Source organism: Microcebus murinus, chromosome 3 (genome assembly GCF_040939455.1).
Source record: "Microcebus murinus isolate Inina chromosome 3, M.murinus_Inina_mat1.0, whole genome shotgun sequence".
Lineage (NCBI taxonomy): Eukaryota > Metazoa > Chordata > Mammalia > Primates > Cheirogaleidae > Microcebus > Microcebus murinus.
In genome coordinates this window covers 19,749,038-19,770,731 of record NC_134106.1, presented here as the reverse complement: position 1 = coordinate 19,770,731, position 21,694 = coordinate 19,749,038, and the positions used below count along the sequence as shown (strand labels likewise).

The window sequence follows — 21,694 nt, the reverse complement described above, 5'->3', positions numbered from 1 at the left end:
TCAGAGTGAAGCCTGAGTGTAGCTCTGGGCCTTGGGCAGTAGTAGTAACGATCACTCCTGTGACTGGGCAAGGAAGGGGCAGCAATTAAAATGGGAGAAGTTGGGCTGCCAAACATACAGGTTGTTGCATCTGTGAACTGACCCATAAGGAACAAGAAGGGCCAGCAGATCAGAGGCCGTGGTTACAGGGAGAAACAGTTCACTAAACAGACTAAGACAAGGGAAGACACAAAGAGGTAAGGCCTGTTTCCCTTTGCATCAATAACTATGTTTATGGGCAGATTTTTAACCATGTTTTGTCACAAGGGACTTGATACATTCAGCACTATACTAAAATGTTTCAGGAAACTATTAGGTACACTGAACCCTGATTATCCATATTGCTTTCTCATAGCATATTATGTATAAAACAGTGGCTTAGATAGAATACATTGCTCCAAACCAAAAATCAAACACTCTTCCCCTCTTAACTATATGATCTACCTCATTATCATGAACCTGGAGTGTTCTAAGAACTTACTTTCAAAGCTCTCAGAACAGGAAAATGAGGCAGAATAACTTAAAGCTTCCATAAAAGCTAGAAATTCTGTTAAGTGAATGACACACCTTCCCTCTTCCATAAAATGTCTTCTATCGGCCCATAAACCATTCTGATTTTCAACTAAAATACATGATTAAATCATTCAATACCTCAAAACAAACAGATGATTTGGGGCATTTTAACAAGTGACCAGGCTATCATGGGAATTGTCCCAAATGCCAATGTCTGTACTCAAATCTGCTCCTCATCCTGGTGAAGTAGTAGGTGTCTGTTCACATTACAAGGGTGATTCCCAGGCAAGGCTATCAACAGTACCAGTTTACTCACTTCTGACATGTTCCAGTGAAAAAAATATTTTAGTAGACCAGGCTCATATCCAACATTTCTCCTGTTTTTGCAAATGAAGCAAAGACTTGATGAAGGGGCTTCGTACGGAACAGAATTTCATGGGATGCTCGCTGTTCTTCCCAGGAGGTGGATAATGCTTCTGTTCCTAAAAAAGAGAGTATATCAATCTCATTTAGTTCAATCAGGGGAATCAGAACTTGCATCACTGATATTCTGGACGGATCTAACTTTTATTTTTTGGTGTGGACAGAGAGAGGCTGTCTCTTACTGGATGAATATAATTTTGAGACTAGGGACTTAAATCAGAGCTCACAGATAAAACCTTTGAAACCCGTGGCAGCTTCAAAATGCCTCCTAAAAACATCTTACCCAATTTTTCATTATTGCCCATATCATATTATGGCACATTTAATTGAAAAAGGTTCACAAAAAAGAAATTTCTCTTGACCAGCCCTAAAAATTTTCCATTTAGAGAATACTCTGTAGAAAGCTAAGTGTACACTGACTTGTCAAGTCTATTTGGCTTCACAATGAAATGAGGCTTAGCTCCATTCACCATAAATAACCATAGGACAAAACTTATTCCTTGTCTTACTTACTTACAAAACTTACTCCCTACTCCTTGTTGTCCTCCTTCAAGCGGGGGTCTCCAATGAAATTAAATCATAAGCTAAAAGAACAGAACACTGGCAGAGTTGGATGGGGCAAAGGAGGAGGGAGAACTGGATTAAGTATGTTTACTATTTACAAAGAGGAAAAGAAAGACCGGCAGAAGCAACATAGTTTTTGTATCTTACAGTCTGAATAAATTTATAGTACATAAACAAAAGGAAGTATCAAGAAGTCCACTTGATGTATTCTACCTATTTTACCTGTTTCATTTAACTTGAACAAACCAGAGCACATTATAATTTCTTCACTAAGGCATCCTTCTTCTTACCTTGATATGTAATGACGACATCAGTTGGAAGAGTCACTGTGAGGTCCTTATACAGCAATCTGGCACAAAATGGGAAACCCTCACCCCTTGGATCCACTTTGTAAGTAAATGACAGCAAGTTGCACAGTGAGTTTCTCTGCAAGGGCCCAGCCAGAAAGGCTGCAAATTCACTCTAAGAAGGGTGAGGAACAAAACAAAGCATAAAATGATTACCACTGCAAAAGCATGGTTATGACACTTCAAATATATCTACCCAAAACAGACCATAAATTGTATTTCAGAGAAATAAATGAGGGACAGAAAAATGCCTGGAAAAAAAAAAAACCAATGAAAAAGACTTATAAGATCAGTGGTCAGTGGCAGTCTAGAAAGACCTGCAGGAAGCACTTCCTAAATGGCCAGGGGTGCCAGTCCAGGCGAGATACCGTTTCTGCCAAGAATTTCACTGACATTACTATATGGCTAAGACACTTCATGTCTGCATTCACATACCAATTTAAGTTTAACCTACAACTGGAAGCTTCACAGTCATTCCAAATACACAAAGGGGGAAATGCTAAGCTTATAAGAGCCACTTACTGCCTATTTGCATTCATTTCCTATCAACTTTTTTCACCCCAACCTTAGCTCAACTGCAGCACTAAGAAGGTAGGGCAGAATTTAGGGGAGGATGGATAGTATTCCTCTGTGGTACTTCAGAACCCATTATACTCCTTCTGCTTGCATCTAGTCCCAAGGTTCAGAAAGGCACTTGGCATATAGTAGATGCTCAATAAATCCTTGTCAAAGTATAGCAACTACATTCTACATCCTTGTAATAAAATTTGAGGACCACCATTCAAGAGTACATAATCCTTTTACCAGTACCTATTTCAACATCATCCAGAGGTTCAAAAGGGTAAGAAGAAGGTGGAAAATAGCTTGTATATTAATAAAAAACAAATATTAGAAAGGTAATGGTCACTTCTGGCTAGGGAACATTTAAAATACAAATGAAAACGCCCGTTTCTCCCTTTTAAGTATAACTTGGCCCCATAAAATGGGGTATATAGCATCACAGATACCTGAAGTTGATCTGCCTGGTACTTCCTCCCAGAGTAAGCATTTAAATATTCGCAGAGACTGAATAAGAAGTGCTGAATATCAGTCTGTAAGTATTTCGCAGCTATTTCTTCCAGAGGAATGAAGACTGGGACTGAATGGTGATATATCTGGAGTGGCTTCTGTATGACAAGGTCCACAAAATAGGAATCCAATAGGTTCCCCTCAAAAGCAGTACTGATGCAGACACAGACTCCTCGGCTGGTCAGTTTACCACTGAGCCCTGAGGCAAACAATAAGATGATACCTCTCAACAGATGTCAGGCAAAGGTAATGTCTAAACTCATCTATGCATTCCATTTGCCTCCACAGTGCAAATGCATACATGCCATGTGCACAAATGTTTGCTGAATGGATGAAGATCACAGGCTCTTACTTCCCCCTTGACTCTGGCTCACTTTGTGATTGGATTGTTTAAATCATGGAAGAATGACAGAAAAGAAGACATCCTAAAGGCCAAATTATTGAGAAATAAATTTTTAGTTGAGCTATTCTCTTTTTTTTTTTTTCTGAGTATCAAAGTAATGTATGACAGTTCTTTCCATAATCCTCTTTTGGCATAGATGGGAGAATAAATTCTTATTTATGGTGAAACAGAGACTTGAGGGGTTCAAACTATTTGACTAGTGGCATAGAGCAAGCCAGCAGTAAAGGAAGTTCTAATGCAGAGTCTGACACACAATGAATTGCTAAAAAAGAATGGCCACCAACCAATCTTCTGCTGTACAAAGAGGCCAATCTTGTAGGTGAAGACATGCCTACAACTAGCGTGCGTGCCTGCATGTGTGTGAGAGAGAGAGAGAGAGACAAGGGTGGGGCTGCAAAATAAATTCTCATGAAATTAGTCCAGAACTAATAATACATGTAGCAAACTAACTCACTAGAGACAGAAACCCAGACTGAATTAAGTTTAAAAAAATCAAACCTGTAAAACGATATGCCTGCAAAATGGCTTTCACATTTTCCTGTTTCCTTTCCAAAACTTCTTGTTCACTGATCTTCACTGTTTGGTCAGGTTCCACACTGGCAATAGATGTTTTAACCTGCAAGATGTGCAACAAATCAAACTGGGTACAAAGGGGTACACCACAAAGTCCCTGCCCTCACCCAACTGGATAAAAGCTAAATACAGAGTATTTTATATATTGTAATACATCAAGAAATGCTACAGTGGCTGGTCAGTTGGTGCTATGAATTAATTCACACCAGAGAAGGAATCTCATGGGCCACATTGTTAGGAAACAGAAGTAGAAACTCTGCTGGCCTGAAGAACAATTCAAATTTTGGTGGGAAAAGAGAGGAGTGTGAAAGGAGGAAGAGGGTGTGAGGAAAGTCTAGGATGAACGTGAGCAAACAGATGGCTGTGAAAGGTGAGGCTGGGAAAGCTGGCCCAGTTTAGACTGTGCGGGGCTTCAGTGCCAGGACGCTAAGACTGACTCTTCTAGCTATGGCCCAGCAGACAGCTGACCCTCCCTCTGTGAACAACCATGCAAACTCAATAAAATACCAAAAATAAATGAGTAAGCAGGCAAAGAGGCAGAAAATGGTTTGAAAGCATTAAAGAACCACCCAAATAGCCAGAATAGCCAGGTTTGAAGAATAAAGATAAATGCTCTGAAGTTAGCTGGGTTTCTCTGCAGCCTTTCCCCTCAGAGTATTTGTGTGTTCATACACAAGGGACATGGGCCTGATAGAAAGCTGTAGGCTATGCTTGGTAGCAGTCTCATTATCCCAGGAAACAAACACTGGACATAAATGTTATCAAAGCAGCCTTTCTATGGGCCAAGATCCCACAGAAAAGGAATCCAAAATTTTGAATGCAATTTGCTCTCCAGGTATTTGCTAATTCTTCAATTGCAAATGGGTGACTGAGTACCCACTGAGAAACCAAACAGAAAGAAGCTGCTAAAGGTTAAAAAACTAAGCAAAGCTTTTGGCAGAGCAAAATTTGGAGGTCAGGGCCAGCCAAGGAAGAGGGGCCTTAATAGAGACCTGTCCCTGACACACATCCAAACTTTCAATTAAGGGCCCTAAGAAAAAGCTACACCCTAAGAGTAAGGGCAAACTGGAAACAGACCACCTCATTTGGATTAAGGTGATATGCCCACATGCTATCTGCCTGCCAGAAAAAAAAACTAAAATTCCTCCTGGAGGAAGATAATATAACTCAAAACCCCTAAATTTTTTCATACACAATACCCATCATACAATCAAAAAAATTATTAGGTATGCCAGAAAACAGATGACTGAAAACCAAAAGGAAAAAGAAGACAATAGAAACAGATCCAATGGGGTTCAGCTATTTGATTTATTGGGCATGGCAATTAAAATAGGTTAAAAGACGGAGAACTGATACTGAAGAGCTAGACTATAAAAAAGAATCAGATGGAAATCCTAGAACCAAAAATGCAGTAACTAAAATTAGGATTTTAATAGATTTAAAAGCCAACTAGACAAAGATCATAAGTGAAGTGGAAAATAGGTATATTTTCACATCCAGATTAAAGCACATAGAGCAAAATGAGATTAGAAAAAGCAGTAAAGACATAGGTCCCTAGGAGGGGGGAGGGGACCACCATACCTGGGAGCCCCAGAAATAGAAGAATGAGATAGATGTACTCTTTGAAGAAATACAGCCAAATTTCCAAAAGATATGAAAAACATTAAGTAATTTAAGCTCTACAAACACCAAGCAGGATAAACAAAGAAAACTATGCCCAGTTACATTATGTTATAAAACTGCTGAAAACCAAAAACAGAGAAAATCTTAAAAGAAGCCTGAGGGAAAACAGACACAGACACATTATAGTCAAACAAGACTAACACCTATGGCCGGGCGCTGTGGCTCACGCCTGTAATCCTAGCTCTTGGGAGGCCGAGGCGGGCGGATTGCTCAAGGTCAGGAGTTCAAAACCAGCCTGAGCAAGAGCGAGACCCCGTCTCTACAATAAATAGAAAGAAATTAATTGGCCAACTGATATATATATAAAAAAATTAGCCGGGCATGGTGGCGCATGCCTGTAGTCCCAGCTACTCGGGAGGCTGAGGCAGGAGGATCGCTTGAGCCCAGGAGTTTGAGGTTGCTGTGAGCTAGGCTGACACCACGGCACTCACTCTAGCCTGGACAACAAAGTGAGACTCTGTCTCAAAAAAGCACTGGAAGGGAAAAATATGTATAACCCTAAAGGAACATTGACTGTACAAAACAAATAAGACAATAAAATAATACCATGGTAGACTGAGATCCAAATATATAAGCAGTCATAATAAAATTTCATGGACTAAATGTTCCAATTAAAACACAAAGATTGCTAGGCTGGATTAAAAATATCTAACCACATGCTACTTAAAATAGGAATATCTTAACTGTAAGGGCATTGAGAGATCGAAAGTAGAATGATAGATAAAATTTACCATGCAAACCCTAGGCAAAAAAAAGTTGTTGTACTAGCATTTGTCAAAGTAGAGTTTAAGGCAAGAAGTTTAATTAAAAATAAAAGGAACATTTCTTAATAATAAAAAGTTAACTAGGAAGATATAGTAATCCTAAATTCATTTTCACCCAGTATACACAGAAACACAGAAAAAAAGGGAAAAACCAGGTTTATAACCACTGTGGGAGATTTTAACAAATCTCAGTAACTTATAAAACAAGTAGACAAGTCAGTAAGGATATAAACTATCTGAACCATGAACACACTTGGTCTATTTGATAAACATAAAATACAGTGCCCAACAACCACAAAAATCCACATTTAATGCACATGGAACATTTACCAAAACCAGCCACATGCTGGGTGTCATGTTCTCTGACCACATGGAATTTAGCTACAGATCGATAACTTAAATAAAATAACACCCAAATTTTGAAAGTGATACATTTCTGAAACAAACCCATGGGCAAAGAAGATATCACAATGAAAACTGAAAATATTTTGAATTGAAATAATGAAATTTAACATATCAAACTTCTGGGATATAGCTAAAGCCATGCGTAGAGGGAAAATTTAAAACTTTAAATGCATATAAGACAAAAGAAGATTTAAAACTATAAATAAATACTCATCTCAAGAAGCTAAAAGAATAGCAACTTAGATCCAAAGAGAGTAAAAGGAAGGACACTGGGCACAGTGGCTCATGCCTATAATCCCAGCACTTTGGGAGTGAGGAGTTTGAGACCATTTAAGACCAGCCTAGGCAACACAATAAGAACCTATCTAAAAAATAAAAAAAAAATTAGCCAGATGATAATTAAAACAGCTTGGGACTGGCACAAGAACAGGGACATTGACCAATGGAACAGAACAGAAAACCCAGATATAAAACCATCCTCATATAGCCAACTAATCTTTGACAAAGCAGACAGAAACATACACTGGGGAAAAGAATCCTTATTCAATACATGGTGCTGGGAAAACTGGATAGCCACATGTAGAAGACTGAAACAGGATCCATACCTTTCACCTCTCACAAAAATCAACTCATGCTGGGTAACAGACTTAAACCTGAGCTGTGAAACTATTAGAATTCTAGAGGAAAACGTTGGAAATACTCTTCTAGACACTGGCCTAGGCAAAGAATTTATGAAGAAGACCCCAAAGGCAATCACAGTATCAGCAAAAATAAATAAATGGGACCTGATCAAATTAAAAAGCTTCTGCACAGCCAAAGAAACTGTCACAAGAGCAAACAGACAACCTACAGAATGGGAGAAAATTTTCTCAAGCTACATCCGATAAAGTGCTGATAACTAGAATCTATTTAGAACTCAGGAAAATAAGCAAGGAAAAACCAAACAACCCTATCAAAAAGTGGGCAAAAGACATGAACAGTAACTTTCCAAAAGACAGAATGGCCAATAAACATATGAAAAAATGTTCAACATCTCTAATCATCAGGGAAATGCAAATCAAAACCACAACGAGATATCACTTATCTCCAATGAGAATGGCCTTTATTAAAAAGTCCCAAAACAATAAATGTTGCTGTGGATGCGGAGAGATAAGAACACTTCTGCACTGCTGGTGGGACTGTAAACTAGTTCAACCTCTGGAAAGCAAAATGGAGATACCTTTAAGCAATACATCTACCATCTGATCCAGCAATCCCATTACTGGGCATCTACCCAAAAGAACAAAAGACACTATAAAGAAGACACCTACACTCGAATGTTTATTAGCAGCACAATTCACAACTGCAAAGATGTGGAAACAACCCAAGTGCCCATCGATTCATGAGTGGATTAATAAAATGTGGTATATGTATACCATGGAGTACTATTCAGCTATAAGAAACAACGGTGACATAGCATCTCTTGTATTTTCCTGGCTAGAGCTGGAACCCATTCTACTAAGTGAAGTATCCCAAGAATGGAAAAATAAGCACCGCATGTACTCACCAGCAAATTGGTATTAACTGATCAATACCTAAGTGGACATACAGGAATAACATTTATTGGGGGTCGGGCAGATGGGAGGGGGGAGGAGGGGATGGGTATATACATACATAATGAGTACAATGCGCACCATCTGGGGGATGGACACGCTTGAAGCTCTGACTCTGGTGGGGGTGAAGGGAGGGAAAGACAACACACGCAACCTAAATATTTGTACCCCCATAATAAACTGGAAAAAAAAATTAGCCAGGTGGCTTGGACCACTCTGTAGGCTCAGGCAGGGGGATCATTTTGAGCCCAGGAAATTGACTGATTCCCAAATGTATGGAAAATTCAAGGGGCAAAGAATAGGCAAGATAATTCTGAAGAGGACATATACTACAGGTCTCAAGACTTATAGTAATCAACTCTGGTAGTGGCACAAAGATGGACAAACCGATCAATGGACAAAACACAATTCAGAAACAAACCCACACTGGACTCAAAGATGCACTACAATAGAAGGGGAAAAGAGTGATCTTTTCTAGAAGTAGTACTGGATGAACGAATATCCATATGGAAAAACACAAGAAGGATGATCTCTATCATACAACACACATAAAAATCAATTATAGATGGATTATATATATATATATATAATAATTCTAAAAGATAAAATAATAAAACTTTTAGAAAATAACACAGAAGGACATTGTTATGATCTTAAGTTAGGCAAAGATTTATTAAACAGGAAACAAGAATAATAAGCATAAATTCCTTCCTAAATTGAACTTGAATAAAACAAAGATTTTCCTTCCATCGTAGGCACCAGTAGAGAGAAAAAGGCAAGACACAGTCTAGGGATGACTCTAATACACATACCCAACAAAGAACTCATATCCAAAATATGTAAAGAATTCTACAATAGACAGACAACCTAGTAAAAATTTTGCAAAAGCCTTGTAAAGCACAGTGCACAACAAAAGATTTTCAAGTGTCCAATACAGGTACTTAACATCATTAGTTATTAGGCAAATGCAAATTAAATCTACAACAAGATACTATTACACTCCCACCAGAATGATGATTTTTTGAAACGGACAACATCAAGTATTGGTAAAGTGTGAAATGATGAAATCTTATACACTGCTGCTGGGAATATAAAACTGGTATAATCACTTTCAAAAACTGGCAGTATTTATTAAAGCTAATATGCATACCCTATGATCCAGTGATTCTACTAGGTATAAACCTGACAAGTGTATATTTTTACACCAAAAGCCAGAAACAAGAATGTTCAGAGAAGCAATATTCATAATTGTCCCAAATTGAAATAACCCAATTACCCAATATCATCAACAGAATGGATAAATTATAATATATTCATAAGATGGAATTGCTATATAGCAATTAAAAAAAAAGTGACCACTACACACAAGGTATAGTGAATCTCACAGACCTAACATTCGACAAAAGAAGCCAGATGTAAGTTTATACTTTTTACATTTACATAAAGTTCAAAAATGGATAAAACCAACCTATGGTGACAAAAATCAGAATAGTGGTTACCTTGAGAGAAATGCCTAGAAGGAGGCAAAGGGGGGACTTAAAGAGTACTGATAGTAGTCTATCCTTTGAGCTGTGTGCCCACTTTGTAAAAAAAGTTCATCAGATATGTGCACTTTATATATATATTTTTACTTTAATGAGAAGACAAGAAAATGAAGGAAGGCTGACCTTATTCCATGGGCCATGAATGATTACTGAATGTTTCTGAGCAGGGAAATGATGTGGTGTTTCATGAAGCATTTTCTTGACTGTGGAAGATTTAGGGATTTAGTGGAAAAGTAGAAATACTAGAAGACAGACCAACTAAGAGGCTACTGTAATAATCCCAGCATCTAAATCACTTGTTAGATATTTACCCCATATGTGGATAACACCTGAGATCCTGCAATGGCGAGAGGAAGTGCAAAGACCATATAAAGGAAAATTTGACAGGGCCTGCTGACTGGACCTAGGCTAGAGAGAAAACTGCAAAGAGGGAAGGGTCGCAGTTTCCTGTAAGGTTTTAAGTCTGAGTGACAGAAAGATGTCACTAATGACAAAAGAACCAGTAACTCAAGTTGACTTGCGATTGAGGTAATGGACTTAAATGTCCATGATGGCAGGTTAAGAGTCTGTTGGGAAGAACTTGCCTGGCCCTTCAGTAGTGCCTGACAATTGTCAGGTGACAGTGATATTAGCTGCAGCTCTCCAGGTTTGATCATTTGAGGGATCAAGGACTGAAGCTCATCCAGTAAAGTCACATTACACAAAGTTGCCAATTTCGGATGTTTGTTCTTTATACCCTAGGAAAAACCTGCCCCCATCACCCTTCTACTCACCCTGGCTTGCCGCTGCTTCACTTCAGCCCTCAGCTTATCCCGCAGACACCTCAATTTATGAATCTTGGTTGCAAGAGCACTTCCCACCGCCTGTGCACCCTGCAGCTCTTCACATTGTTTATGGGATCTGCTCACTCCAGTCTCCAGTCTTTCCAAGTGAGCTAAGACACCTAAGGAAAAGTAAAAAGGGAATTTCACAGGAAGCCAAGGACTTCTAACTCTGGCAAAAGGAAGCATTTCAGAGAAGAACATAGGGTGAGTCTTTTTTCCAGAACTCTGTGGTCAGCTGAATTGTTGGATAGCCGCCACAATTTATGAAACCAATTTATCAGAGGAGCTGATAATCAAAATCAAAGATCATCAACCTCTTAGGTTGAACAGTGATGTAAAAAACTGCCTTGACGGCCGGGCGCTGTGGCTCACGCCTGTAATCCTAGCTCTTGGGAGGCCGAGGCGGGCGGATTGCTCAAGGTCAGGAGTTCAAAACCAGCCTGAGCAAGAGCGAGACCCCGTCTCTACTATAAATAGAAAGAAATTAATTGGCCAACTGATATATATATAAAAAATTAGCCGGGCATGGTGGCGCATGCCTGTAGTCCCAGCTACCCGGGAGGCTGAGGCAGAAGGATCACTCGAGCCCAGGAGTTTGAGGTTGCTGTGAGCTAGGACGCCACGGCACTCACTCTAGCCTGGGCAACAAAGCGAGACTCTGTCTCAAAAAAAAAAAAATAAAAAAAAAAAAAAACTGCCTTGACCAGGATACTATTCAAAGATAGCATGAGAGAGAATCTGAATTGGCTATCACTGATGAGGCCGCAGTATTTTATCTAGGCCTACAGTTGATCACAAACGCACATCTCTAATGCGGAAAAGGATGATTTATGGCTTTACCACAGACTAGACAGAATCTCTCTCATGAAAATTCTATACTTTTAACTACCAGAGTTTATTTAATTTGGTTTCTTAAGTAGATCCAGCATCTATTTTGTAGGGGGATTCATAAGGATATACATATATGAAAATTTTAATCTTCCTTCCTTACCTTGGGACAGAATCCAAAAACTTATCTCATTCATCTATCCAATTAAGACTAAAAACCTAGACTTTCATATGGGGCAGGGAGTAATATTCCAGAAAACAAACAAACAAATAAACAAACAAAACTCCCGTGAGATCAAGGAGAAGCAGACACACACTACATGCAGAATTGCTGTTTTAGGGATCGACTCCTGTTCCCTCTTGCCTTCTCAGGAACTCTAGATTATCATTATCCCTGTTCTCTGCTATAACCATTTCCTCTCAGCTGTGCCCTTCTCCAGGGGCTCAAGTCTCACTTGTCTTCAAACACACACACAGAATCGCAGGCCCATCCTTGTCCACACATGCCTTCCGCCTTTCATTCCCCTTTCCTTTCCAGGCAAACTACTTAAAAGACTTGCCCACACAGTCTAGTATCCCTTATTCAAAATGCTTGGGACCAGAAGTGTTTTAGATTTTGGATTTTGGAATATTTGCATTATACTTACCAGTTGGAGCATCCTAAATCCAAAATCTGAAACGAGCATTTCCTTTGCACGTCGTATCAGTACTCAAAAAGTTTCAGAATTGGCTTTTCATTGCTCAACTTATACTTTCTTTCTCCATTTCTTTACCAGTTATTCATACCTCAACCCACTCTCAACTCATTTCTGTTCCCATCATTCTACAAAACTACTCTGAGATCAACAGTGATGTTCATGCTGCTGAATCCAACGGACATTTTTCAAGCTTCCTGATCTCACCTCCCAGCAGCATTAAGACTCTACTTATCACTATCTTCCTGAAACACTCTCTTCCCTTGAATCCTATCATACCAGCCTCCGGGTTTTCCTTCCTCAATAAATGTAGACCTTGCCTTTGGGAAACTTACATTTTTACCTCTCTGACCCCTCTTTCTGCTTTGCAAGCTTATACTCTTCTCTTTGACCATTAAATGCTGGAATTTTCTAAAGCTCAGTCCCAAGACCTTTTTTCCTGAAGAAATCTCATCAGTACCCACAGCCTTAATGACCATCTATAAATGAATGCTTCACATATATGTATCTCTAGCTTCTCTCTCCAGAACTTTAGAGAATATCTACCTGCTTTCTCAGTATGTCTACTTGGAAGTCTTAGAGGAACCCGACACTAAGCATGTCCAAGACTGAATTCACCATCTTTTCCTTCCAATGCCCTCAGTCACTGGGACCACTATCTACCTAGTTATGTAAGCCAGGTATTTAGCATCTTCTTTATACCTTTCTCCATGCCCCAACCTCAATTCACTACCAAATCCTACTGAATCTACAGTCCTGGAACCTCTAAAATATGTCCATTTCTCGTCATCTGCACTGCCACCACTGCAGTTCAAGCCACCATCATCTCTGGCTTATTACAAGTTTCCTAGATGGCTCCTACACCAGAGGCATTATTTCGAAATCTCAATTTGATCATGTTCTCCAGCTGGCTAAAGCCTTACATAAATGACTTTGCACTACCTACAAGGCCTGCTGGGCCCTGCCTATCTCTCCTGTCCTCATCAATATCAATGTTCCTTCTCTCTGTACTTCCTTGCAGGCCTCCTCTCAGGCTCTCAAACTTGTCTGGTTCCTTCACACGTGCAATTCCCTCTCCATGGAATGCTATTTCCTAGCCCCTTTAACCACTTTCACCTGCATTCACTCTAGCTCATCAGTACTCAGTGCAAGCAGCATTTCCTTAGGGAAACCTTTGCGGCACCTTCAGAACAAGCTCAGGTGCCTTTTCATAAGATCTGAAAGAATTATATAATTTTCTTTCAGAAAAAAAATTACAGTTGTAATTGTATATTAATTAGTGTGATTATTTGATTGCTTCTCTCTCTCAGTGAACCTTCGAGTTCCAAAAGCAGGTACTATGTTTTTGTTCACCCATGTATCCCTATTAGCTAACACAATGCCTGACATATGGTAAATGCTCTATAAGTATGTACAGAAAGATGGACAACCAGGCATGATCTCTTAGAGATTAAGTTCATGTGGCATATGTCTACAGAAAAGTCCATATTAATGCAATAATATTTGTGAAAAAAGAAAATCTTAATTGAATAACAAATCAGTGCTAATAATTAGCATGTGATTAATTGCTTTATTAACAAATCTCTATTTATCCAACAAAACTATGTATTGAGACTCTACCATGGACCAGGGACTGTGCTGGAAGCTATTCATACTCTAATGGCAAAAGAAAGTCCTTGTCCTCACAGAGCTTACAAAAATTATTTAATATCCAACCAGGAGGTATTTTGAAAAGTGCACATACCTGGTCTAAATTAAAGTGTTACAGGAGATGCCTGGTCAAATTCTACTTTACGGACCTAAAATTTCCTTGGTACTCACTATATATGTCATTTTTTCCCTTTGTAAGGAAAATGATAAAAATAACAACTTAAGACTGTTAATTATTGTTCTGTTAATTACTGTTCCCAAGTGAGTCACTCCAAGAAAAGGTAAATTCTACATTACTACAACAAATAGATATTAATGCTCCTGAAGTTTCTGAGATATATAGGTATTCAAAACTATGTCAGCTTGTCATTTAATGTTGCTACTAGAGAAAAGAGAGAATCTGTTTATTGAGCCTGCCTCAATTTGGAAGATATGATTGCATTTCAATGCAGCCAGTCAGTTTTGTCCCAAAAAAGGTTACAAAAATGGTCAAAACCCCTCCCCGTTTGAAGAAATCAACTGGTTGCAACTAAAATTCTGTGTCCTTCTCTCTGAAATGAGTGGGAAGTTCAGAATATTCCCTTTTGAAAGAATTCGAATCTGAAGCAGAAAGCTCTTATAAAACCACACAAGTAGAGGGCTAAAACCAGTATGAATAAGAGCCAAATGTTTAAATATTGTTTTGGGTAAAGAATAAAAAGGCTGTAGAATAACTCCTTGACTGGTCTAAGCCTCTTGATAATCCAAAGCTTCCACTGACCTCATCGGATATTTTAAAAGAAACAAAATCAGTTGTAGACTACAGAGTATGTTCATTCTGATTGTAGCATATTTCTAATACATACTCACCAAACTTATTTCTAGTCTTGAAGTAACAATAAATCTTAACCCACATACTACTGATTATCTAAAGCAGTCATCCTCAAACTACGGCCCCGGGCCACATGTGGGTGTTTTTGCCTGTTTGTTTTTTCACTTCAAAATAAGATATGTGCAGTGTGCATAGGAATTTGTTCACAGTTTTTTTTAAACTATAGTCCGGCCCTCCAAAGGTCTGAGGGACAGTGAACTGGCCCCCTGTTTAAAAAGTTTGAGGACCCCTGATCTAAAGTTTCAGCATCAGTTATCTGAATATAGCTAATTCTCAGTTATCAGTAACCCAGAGGAAAACAAGGTCACCAAATTCACTGACTCTCTCACAAATTGTTTTTTTTTTTTTTTTGAGACAGAGTCTCGCTTTGTTTCCCAGGCTAGAGTGAGTGCTGTGGCATCAGCCTAGCTCACAGCAACCTCAAACTCCTGGGCTCAAGCAATCCTCCTGCCTCAGCCTCCCAAGTAGCTGGGACTACAGGCATGTGCCACCATGCCCGGCTAATTTTATATATATATTAGTTGGCCAATTAATTTCTTTCTATTTATAGTAGAGACGGGGTCTCGCTCTTGCTCAGGCTGGTTTCGAACTCCTGACCTCGAGCAATCCGCCCGCCTCAGCCTCCCAGAGTGCTAGGATTACAGGCATGAGCCACCGCGCCCGGCTACAAATTGTTTTTAAAACTACAGCATTATTTTTTTAAATTGGGTTTTATGCAAGCTTTTCCAAAATGTTAATGCATAACACTTTGGATTGAGACATCAGACTTGCATAAGTACTTCAAAGCTCTAAAAAGAATTAGTGGCACAGGACTATAAAGGCACACAATAACAAGAACTGTCCATAAATATTATGGGTATTAAAGAGGAAAGCAATCTTATTTCTGGACAGAAATTCAGAGGCAAATCTCAGTTGCCAAATGACTAAGGACCAATATAGTAAAGGTCATAGTTTCATAATGCTAATCAACTCTAATATTAAAGCATTTGTTGAATCTTTCTCCTAGATATTTTACTTACAAAGGATGTAAAGAATTAGAGCATTTATTAAATACTTCCTATACACTTGACAGGTGCTAAATGCTTTACTTGAAAAGAATATAAAGAGTTAAATACTTATCTAATTCCAAAACCACCACAAAAATGCTATTATTCACCTCCATTTTCCATATGAAGAAACTGAGGCAGAGAACAGTTAACTTGTCCAAGGCCACAACATTTATATGGCAGAGCCAGGACTCATATTCACGTCTAACCAACACCAAAGTCACTGGCCCTCCGTCAGGAGAAATGCATAAATGGCCCCCAGAAATCCTGGGATGAGAGGAACGGTATCTCACTGGCTAGAACTGTAGCTTCAAATATAAACACAGAGCATACTATGAATAGAACTTATCAGTTTCCAAAGGGGCAGCAGCCTAGAAACAAAGTAATTTTTCCTTGTCAAATGATCTTGGCTGCCTGTCCCTTTAAGTTTTCAATGTTGGTTCCTTTCACCATTCTGGTCCCAAACAGGACAGGTCATACATCTTCCAGAAAGAAAGGGTTCTTTCAGCCTGCGGGTCTTCAGGCAGCAGCAGGAAGGGGAATAGGCGACCCTTTGATTACCTCCTTCGGACTTGCCGTCTTGACATAAAGTATTCGTCTGCTCCATCTCCTCAGATTCCCAAGAGCCTTCCCATGAAGCTGTCTAGGCCAGTGGTATCAGGGACCTAGAAGTCCTTCCTGGTAAAAGAAAATGGAAACAAAGTCATATCTATTCCCATTCCCATCTATCCCATTCAAACAAACCCAGGTGGCAGAGCACTCACCACTCAGGCACACCCCCTCGGCCCCCGGATAACCCCTGTCACCACTAGCACTCCCCTTCCCTGACCCGCCTGCCGGTTCCCCGGGTCCTTCTCTGCTGCACACACGCCAACCTCCCCGCCCCCGGGGCGCTCCCGAGGGCAAGCCATTTTGGTCCAGCAGGTTTTTTAAAAGGCTGTTCAGCCCGCCACACTGGTCACGGTCCCGTGGGTCCTTGGGGCTTTCTTCCCTCAACCTTGTTCCCGCTTGCTCACTAGGCCAGGAAAAAGAGTTCCCGCCGTCCTCGTCTTCAAAACTAATCCAGTCAATCCCGGCGTACTCTGCGCACCCGCCGTACAAAATCATGGCGGCGCTCAGAGCTCCTCCCTGATCCCAGCATGCACCGGGCAGTAGGTCCGGTCTTTCGGGTGGTCAGGAAGATGGCGGCCTCCAGGGCGGAGCCGCAGGTTCTGGTACAATACTTGGTGTTACGAAAGGATCTATCACAGGCTCCGTTCTCCTGGCCGGCGGGCGCATTGGTAGCGCAGGCTTGTCACGCAGCCACTGCGGCCTTGCACATTCACCGCGACCACCCGGACACCGCCGCTTACCTCCAAGAGCTGGGGCGCATGCGCAAAGTGGTCCTCGAGGTGAGGCACAGGGGTGGGACGCTGAGAACGCCGAGACCGGAAGTGGGTGCGGTCTTGGGTAGAAAGGCCTAACTTTGCGGAGTGGGTGTGGCGTGAGTCGGGAGGAATCTTTGACGTTCAGGTTTTGGAAAATGGCCTGGTTCCCAGGAGTTTTCCCTTGGGGGCGGGGCCTGATTGTGTGAAGAGTGGACATCGTGTCTGTTATTAAGGCTTCCCCGCACCCTTCCCGGGCTCACCAGGAACTGGTGGCTTCTGTGTCTCGTCTTTTTAAAGCCGTGTCCAAAAATACTCTCCAGCAAAACCAACCCATGAGGGATAAGGACACAAGGTTCCTTATTGCCATGGAGACAGTGCAAAGTGAAGTCAAACTGAAGTATTTACCTGGGTATAGCGCCAAATTATTTGCAAATAAATGTTAAAAAAAAACCAACCCTAGTATAAATTGAACCTACCATCAGAAATACCAGAACCAGGGGTGTAAATCGGTACATCTTTTAAAATAGTGGCAAAGTTCTTTTTGCAGATAACCAAACAGCTCTTACCCTTTGACTCTTAATCCTGCTGCTAGAAATGTATACTAAGAAAATAACCAGATGCAAACGAAGAGCTTTGCACAAGGACATTCGTAGGAGCACTTTAAAAACGTGGAGATTATTAAATTTCCAATATTAGGGATTGATTAAATTAATCTATGCTTTTATGATATATTATTGGAAGCTAGCATAATTCATGTTTTTGAGGCATATTTAGTGTCTTGGAAGACTGCTGCTGATAAGATACAAACTGAACTATATTCTACATACAAAATGATCCAAATTTTGAAAGAAAAAACTGAGGAAATACATCTAAATATCAAGTAGTGGATGGTGAGATTTTGGTTATTTCCTAATGCTTCTCTATGTTTTAAATTTTTCTACATTAAGCACATATTTTATAATGAGAAAAAAATTGCATTAAAATAAATGAGAACTCAGATGGAGGAGTGGGGTAATACTTCATGGATACCTGGCAAAGACAGATTATTTTTCAAGACAAAAATTGCTATTGGTTAGCGAAACATTCAGCAGTAACCTGTAGGAAAAAATGTCTTGAGAATCTGTGAGCAGGCAGAAAAGAAGCAGATAGGTTTTCCTTAGATCTTTTTCTAGGAAGAGGGCCTCAAGAAATCATCAGGTTTCAGATTCCTGTTGTCCGAGATGAGACATCTGTAGTCCACAGAGATTAAATGACTCCCCTGAGTTTGAAAGGTATCTGATAATCCTTAGTTGTTAGCCATGCCTCAAGAAAGGGACTTAGGAGTCACTACTGATTAAATTGATGTGCTGTTGTTAGCCATAAAGGCCAGTAGAATATAAGACCATACCAAGATTAAATACATGTATTGGGTATGTGCCAGGCATAACCCAATTTCATTGAATCCTCACTAGAAAGCATTATCATCCCTATTTACAAAGAAGAAAAGAGGCCAGCTAAGTCACATACCTTATTCAGGATCACAGTCGGAGTTGGGAGTCTGGTGGTCTGACTCCAGAGGCTCACTGTATCTCACTGTGCTATGCCTGGTGCTGAAGAAGAGGGGAGTAGGTAATGAGTCCTCCAGCAGGGCTTGACCCAACGGACTCAGTAGATAAACAGAGGCAATCCTGGCATTCTCTAATTTGATGAGACAAGCCTCTGGTTATCTTATTGGCTTATGCCTTCATAGGCAAAAATTACACTTTATGCAAAATAACATACATTATTATTATTATTTTTTTTTTAATTTTGGCATATTATGGGGGTACAGATTTTAAGGTTTCAATAAATGCCCATTTCCCCCCCTCCCCCCAAAAGTCTGAGTCTCCATCATGACCATCCCCCAGATGGTGCACATCTCACTCATTTATGTATGTATATACCCGTCCCCCTCCCCCCTCCCCATACATTATTTTTTGAGTGGTAGTTTTAATACTCCTTGTAATGGTATTCAGCCTGGGTGAATGGGTGGTAAGGATGACCCAGAAACAATTTCAGAAGTATGTTAGAGAATAGTTTACCCTCCCATGATGTGAGTAAACAACAGGAGGTCTCCTAGGAGAAGGAAAATCCTTCTAGGTTCATGTGACATAGACTAGGAGGGGAGGAGCAAAGGGTAGGTGGATGTGATTTTAGAAATCCTTCTAGCAGTCAGCTCTTAAAGTCAGAGCTAGCTGAAGAATTAGGGTTAAATATTATGGGCACCAGCTATATGAGAACTGGAAAAGGTACACAGCGTAATTACTGAAAGCACATAAAACATCTCAAGAGGGAAGAGAAAAATCTCCATTTAATATAAATAGCAATATTAAGCCTCTCCCCTTCTCCACTGCCAGGCAGAGAGTAAAAGGCAACTAAGGACAGCTCCTCCTTTTGTAAAGCTGTTCTTCCACTTTTGGTTAAGAGAATGCCCCCTGCTTTTTTTTTTTTGGCCTTTTGATACTGCCTAAATGAGCTATTCAATCTGTGTTTTGCTCCTTATAGGCCCCAGATGAGACCACCCTGAAGGAGCTGGCTGAGACCCTGCAACAGAAGAACATTGACCACATGCTGTGGCTTGAGCAGCCAGAGAATATCCCTACTTGCATTGCACTGCGGCCCTACCCCAAGGAAGAAGTGAACCAGTATTTGAAGAAGTTTCGATTGTTCAAATGACTGCTGCTTTGATATAGTTGTATATCGGCAGGATCCAGAAACAGCATGCCATTCACCCCTAAGAATCATGTACTCCTTTCAGTGTCAACTTGCTCCTCCCTTTCAGTGGTAATGACTTCTTGGGGGTCAAACACGTGTTCATATTAAAGTTGTCATGAATAAGACTTCCTCTTATTCTTATTAATAAGTTCAAGTGGGGAAAGTGCGTAGGCAACAATATTGTCTATGGGTCATTGCTCAAATAGAAGATTTGTTTAGATCTGGTCAAGGAAAATCTCTTCATTTTTTTGTTAGGAATAATGGAATTCTTCAAATCATCCAGGTTTGAATCTTTGCTTTTGAATTCCTTATTTCTTATTCACATCCAGTTATCATATTTCATTGAATCTAAGACATCAACTTTAAGATGCAGCATTATTATTTTTTTTTTTTTGAGACAGAGTCTCACTTTATTGCCCAGGCTAGAGTGAGTGCCGTGGTGTCAGCCTAGCTCACAGCAACCTCAAACTCCTGGCTCAAGCAATCCTCCTGCCTCAGCCTCCCAAGTAGCTGGGACTACAGGCATGCGCCACCATGTCCGGCTAATTTTTTGTATATATATATTAGTTGGCCAATTAATTTCTTTCTATTTATAGTAGAGACGGGGTCTCACTCTTGCTCAGGCTGGTTTCAAACTCCTGACCTCGAGCAATCCGCCTGCCTCGGCCTCCCAGAGAGCTAGGATTACAGGCGTGAGCCACCGTGCCCGGCCAGCAGCATTATTTTATATATTGTTAAGAAATACTGCCAATTGGCCGTATTGCAGTGACATAATCATAGCTCACTGCAGCCTCGAACTTCTGGGCTCAGGCGATCCTCCCACCTCAGCCTCCCAAGCAGCTAGGACTACAGGGAGATGGGTTCTGGCTATGTTGCTCAGGCTGGTCCCCAACTCCTGGGCTTCAAGCGATTCTCCCACCTCAGCCTCCCAGAGTGCTGGGATTACAGGTGTGTGCCACCATGTCCGGCCCCTACTTGTCTTTCTTGTCCAATCTTCTATTCCCTTATCCAAACTTGTTGTTTCCACACAGTCGCTCCCGTTGCTGTCCTCTAGTCTCCGGCATGGGAGCTGAAGGTCAGTTAGTACTCTTCCCCTTCCTTTCCTGCCTCTGGACTTAAACTATTTCCAGCTCAAGTGCTATCACCTTCACAACTTCTTAACCAAAAATGATATTTCCCTTCTCTGAATGTCTGTAACACTCTGTATGATGTTTAAAACATTTCTATAAGCATTTGGACACATCTACAGACGTTGCCCAGACATCTGTGAAGCAAAGTTTATAAGGGGTAACTTGTTCAACAGATATCTGTTCCTTGTCTACTGTAGCAGGCTGTACTGAGAGCTGAAGATACAACAATGAGTAAAACAGTTTTTGCCCTCAGGTAGCTAAGACTCTAGTGGGAAGAAAGAGAAACAGAATATAGAGAGAAGTGTACAAGGTAATACGGGTATACTTCCCCCCACCCCTTACATACCATCCCACTAAGATACCAGACACTAAGATTTTCCTTTATGAAAGATGTTGACCTGAATATAGGTAAGTGGACGGGTTTTCCCAGGGAGAATTGGTGGAGTGCTCAGGCAGAGCCAACCCTAGGAAGCCAAGTGAATGAAGAGTTTCAAGGGGCAGAGAGCAATCAAGTGCAGCATGGAATTTCAGTAAGTAAGAACTGAAAACATTTAGCAATTGGGAATATAATGGTGAACTTGTGTGAGAGTTTAAAAAGCATAATGCAGATGGAAATCAGATTTCAGCCAATG

General features: G+C 40.4%; 2 protein-coding genes across 4 annotated transcripts; one reads left to right on the top strand and one right to left on the bottom strand.

Moving 5' to 3' along the window:
- Window positions 1-868: 868 nt before the first annotated feature.
- Window positions 869-16,965, bottom strand: CENPO (centromere protein O). Of its 3 annotated transcripts, none has more exons than XM_012788118.3 (7): window positions 16,830-16,965; window positions 16,394-16,510; window positions 10,692-10,861; window positions 3,856-3,973; window positions 2,894-3,153; window positions 1,830-2,001; window positions 869-1,034 (listed from the first exon to the last, which is right to left on the bottom strand). In XM_012788118.3, exons 2-7 carry the CDS (start codon window positions 16,437-16,439, stop codon window positions 898-900), a joined length of 903 nt encoding a protein of 300 aa, XP_012643572.2. In that variant the 5' UTR covers window positions 16,440-16,510; window positions 16,830-16,965; the 3' UTR covers window positions 869-897. The 3 variants fall into 3 exon arrangements, with proteins under 3 accessions (XP_012643572.2, XP_012643571.2, XP_012643574.2); XM_012788117.2 differs by having other exon boundaries at window positions 16,849-16,965; XM_012788120.2 differs by lacking the exon at window positions 16,830-16,965 and adding an exon at window positions 16,662-16,778.
- A 6-nt stretch (window positions 16,966-16,971) lies between these two features.
- PTRHD1 (peptidyl-tRNA hydrolase domain containing 1) lies at window positions 16,972-20,057 on the top strand. Its single transcript, XM_012788121.3, has 2 exons — window positions 16,972-17,223; window positions 19,723-20,057. Exons 1-2 carry the CDS (start codon window positions 16,972-16,974, stop codon window positions 19,891-19,893), a joined length of 423 nt encoding a protein of 140 aa, XP_012643575.2. The 3' UTR covers window positions 19,894-20,057.
- Window positions 20,058-21,694: the final 1,637 nt, after the last annotated feature.

Bases quoted from the DNA above. Each gene is read 5' to 3' on its own strand.
- PTRHD1 (XM_012788121.3), top strand. From the start codon at position 16,972: ATGCACCGGGCAGTAGGTCCGGTCTTTCGGGTGGTCAGGAAGATGGCG. The intron at 17,224-19,722 runs GTGAGGCACAGG...TGCTCCTTATAG, and splicing joins TGCGCAAAGTGGTCCTCGAG to GCCCCAGATGAGACCACCCT.
- CENPO (XM_012788118.3), bottom strand. From the start codon at position 16,439: ATGGAGCAGACGAATACTTTATGTCAAGACGGCAAGTCCGAAGGAG. The intron at 10,862-16,393 runs GTAATCAAAGGG...ACTTTTCCTTAG, and splicing joins AGACGGCAAGTCCGAAGGAG to GTGTCTTAGCTCACTTGGAA. The intron at 2,002-2,893 runs GTATCTGTGATG...CACCCTTCTTAG, and splicing joins ACCAGGCAGATCAACTTCAG to AGTGAATTTGCAGCCTTTCT.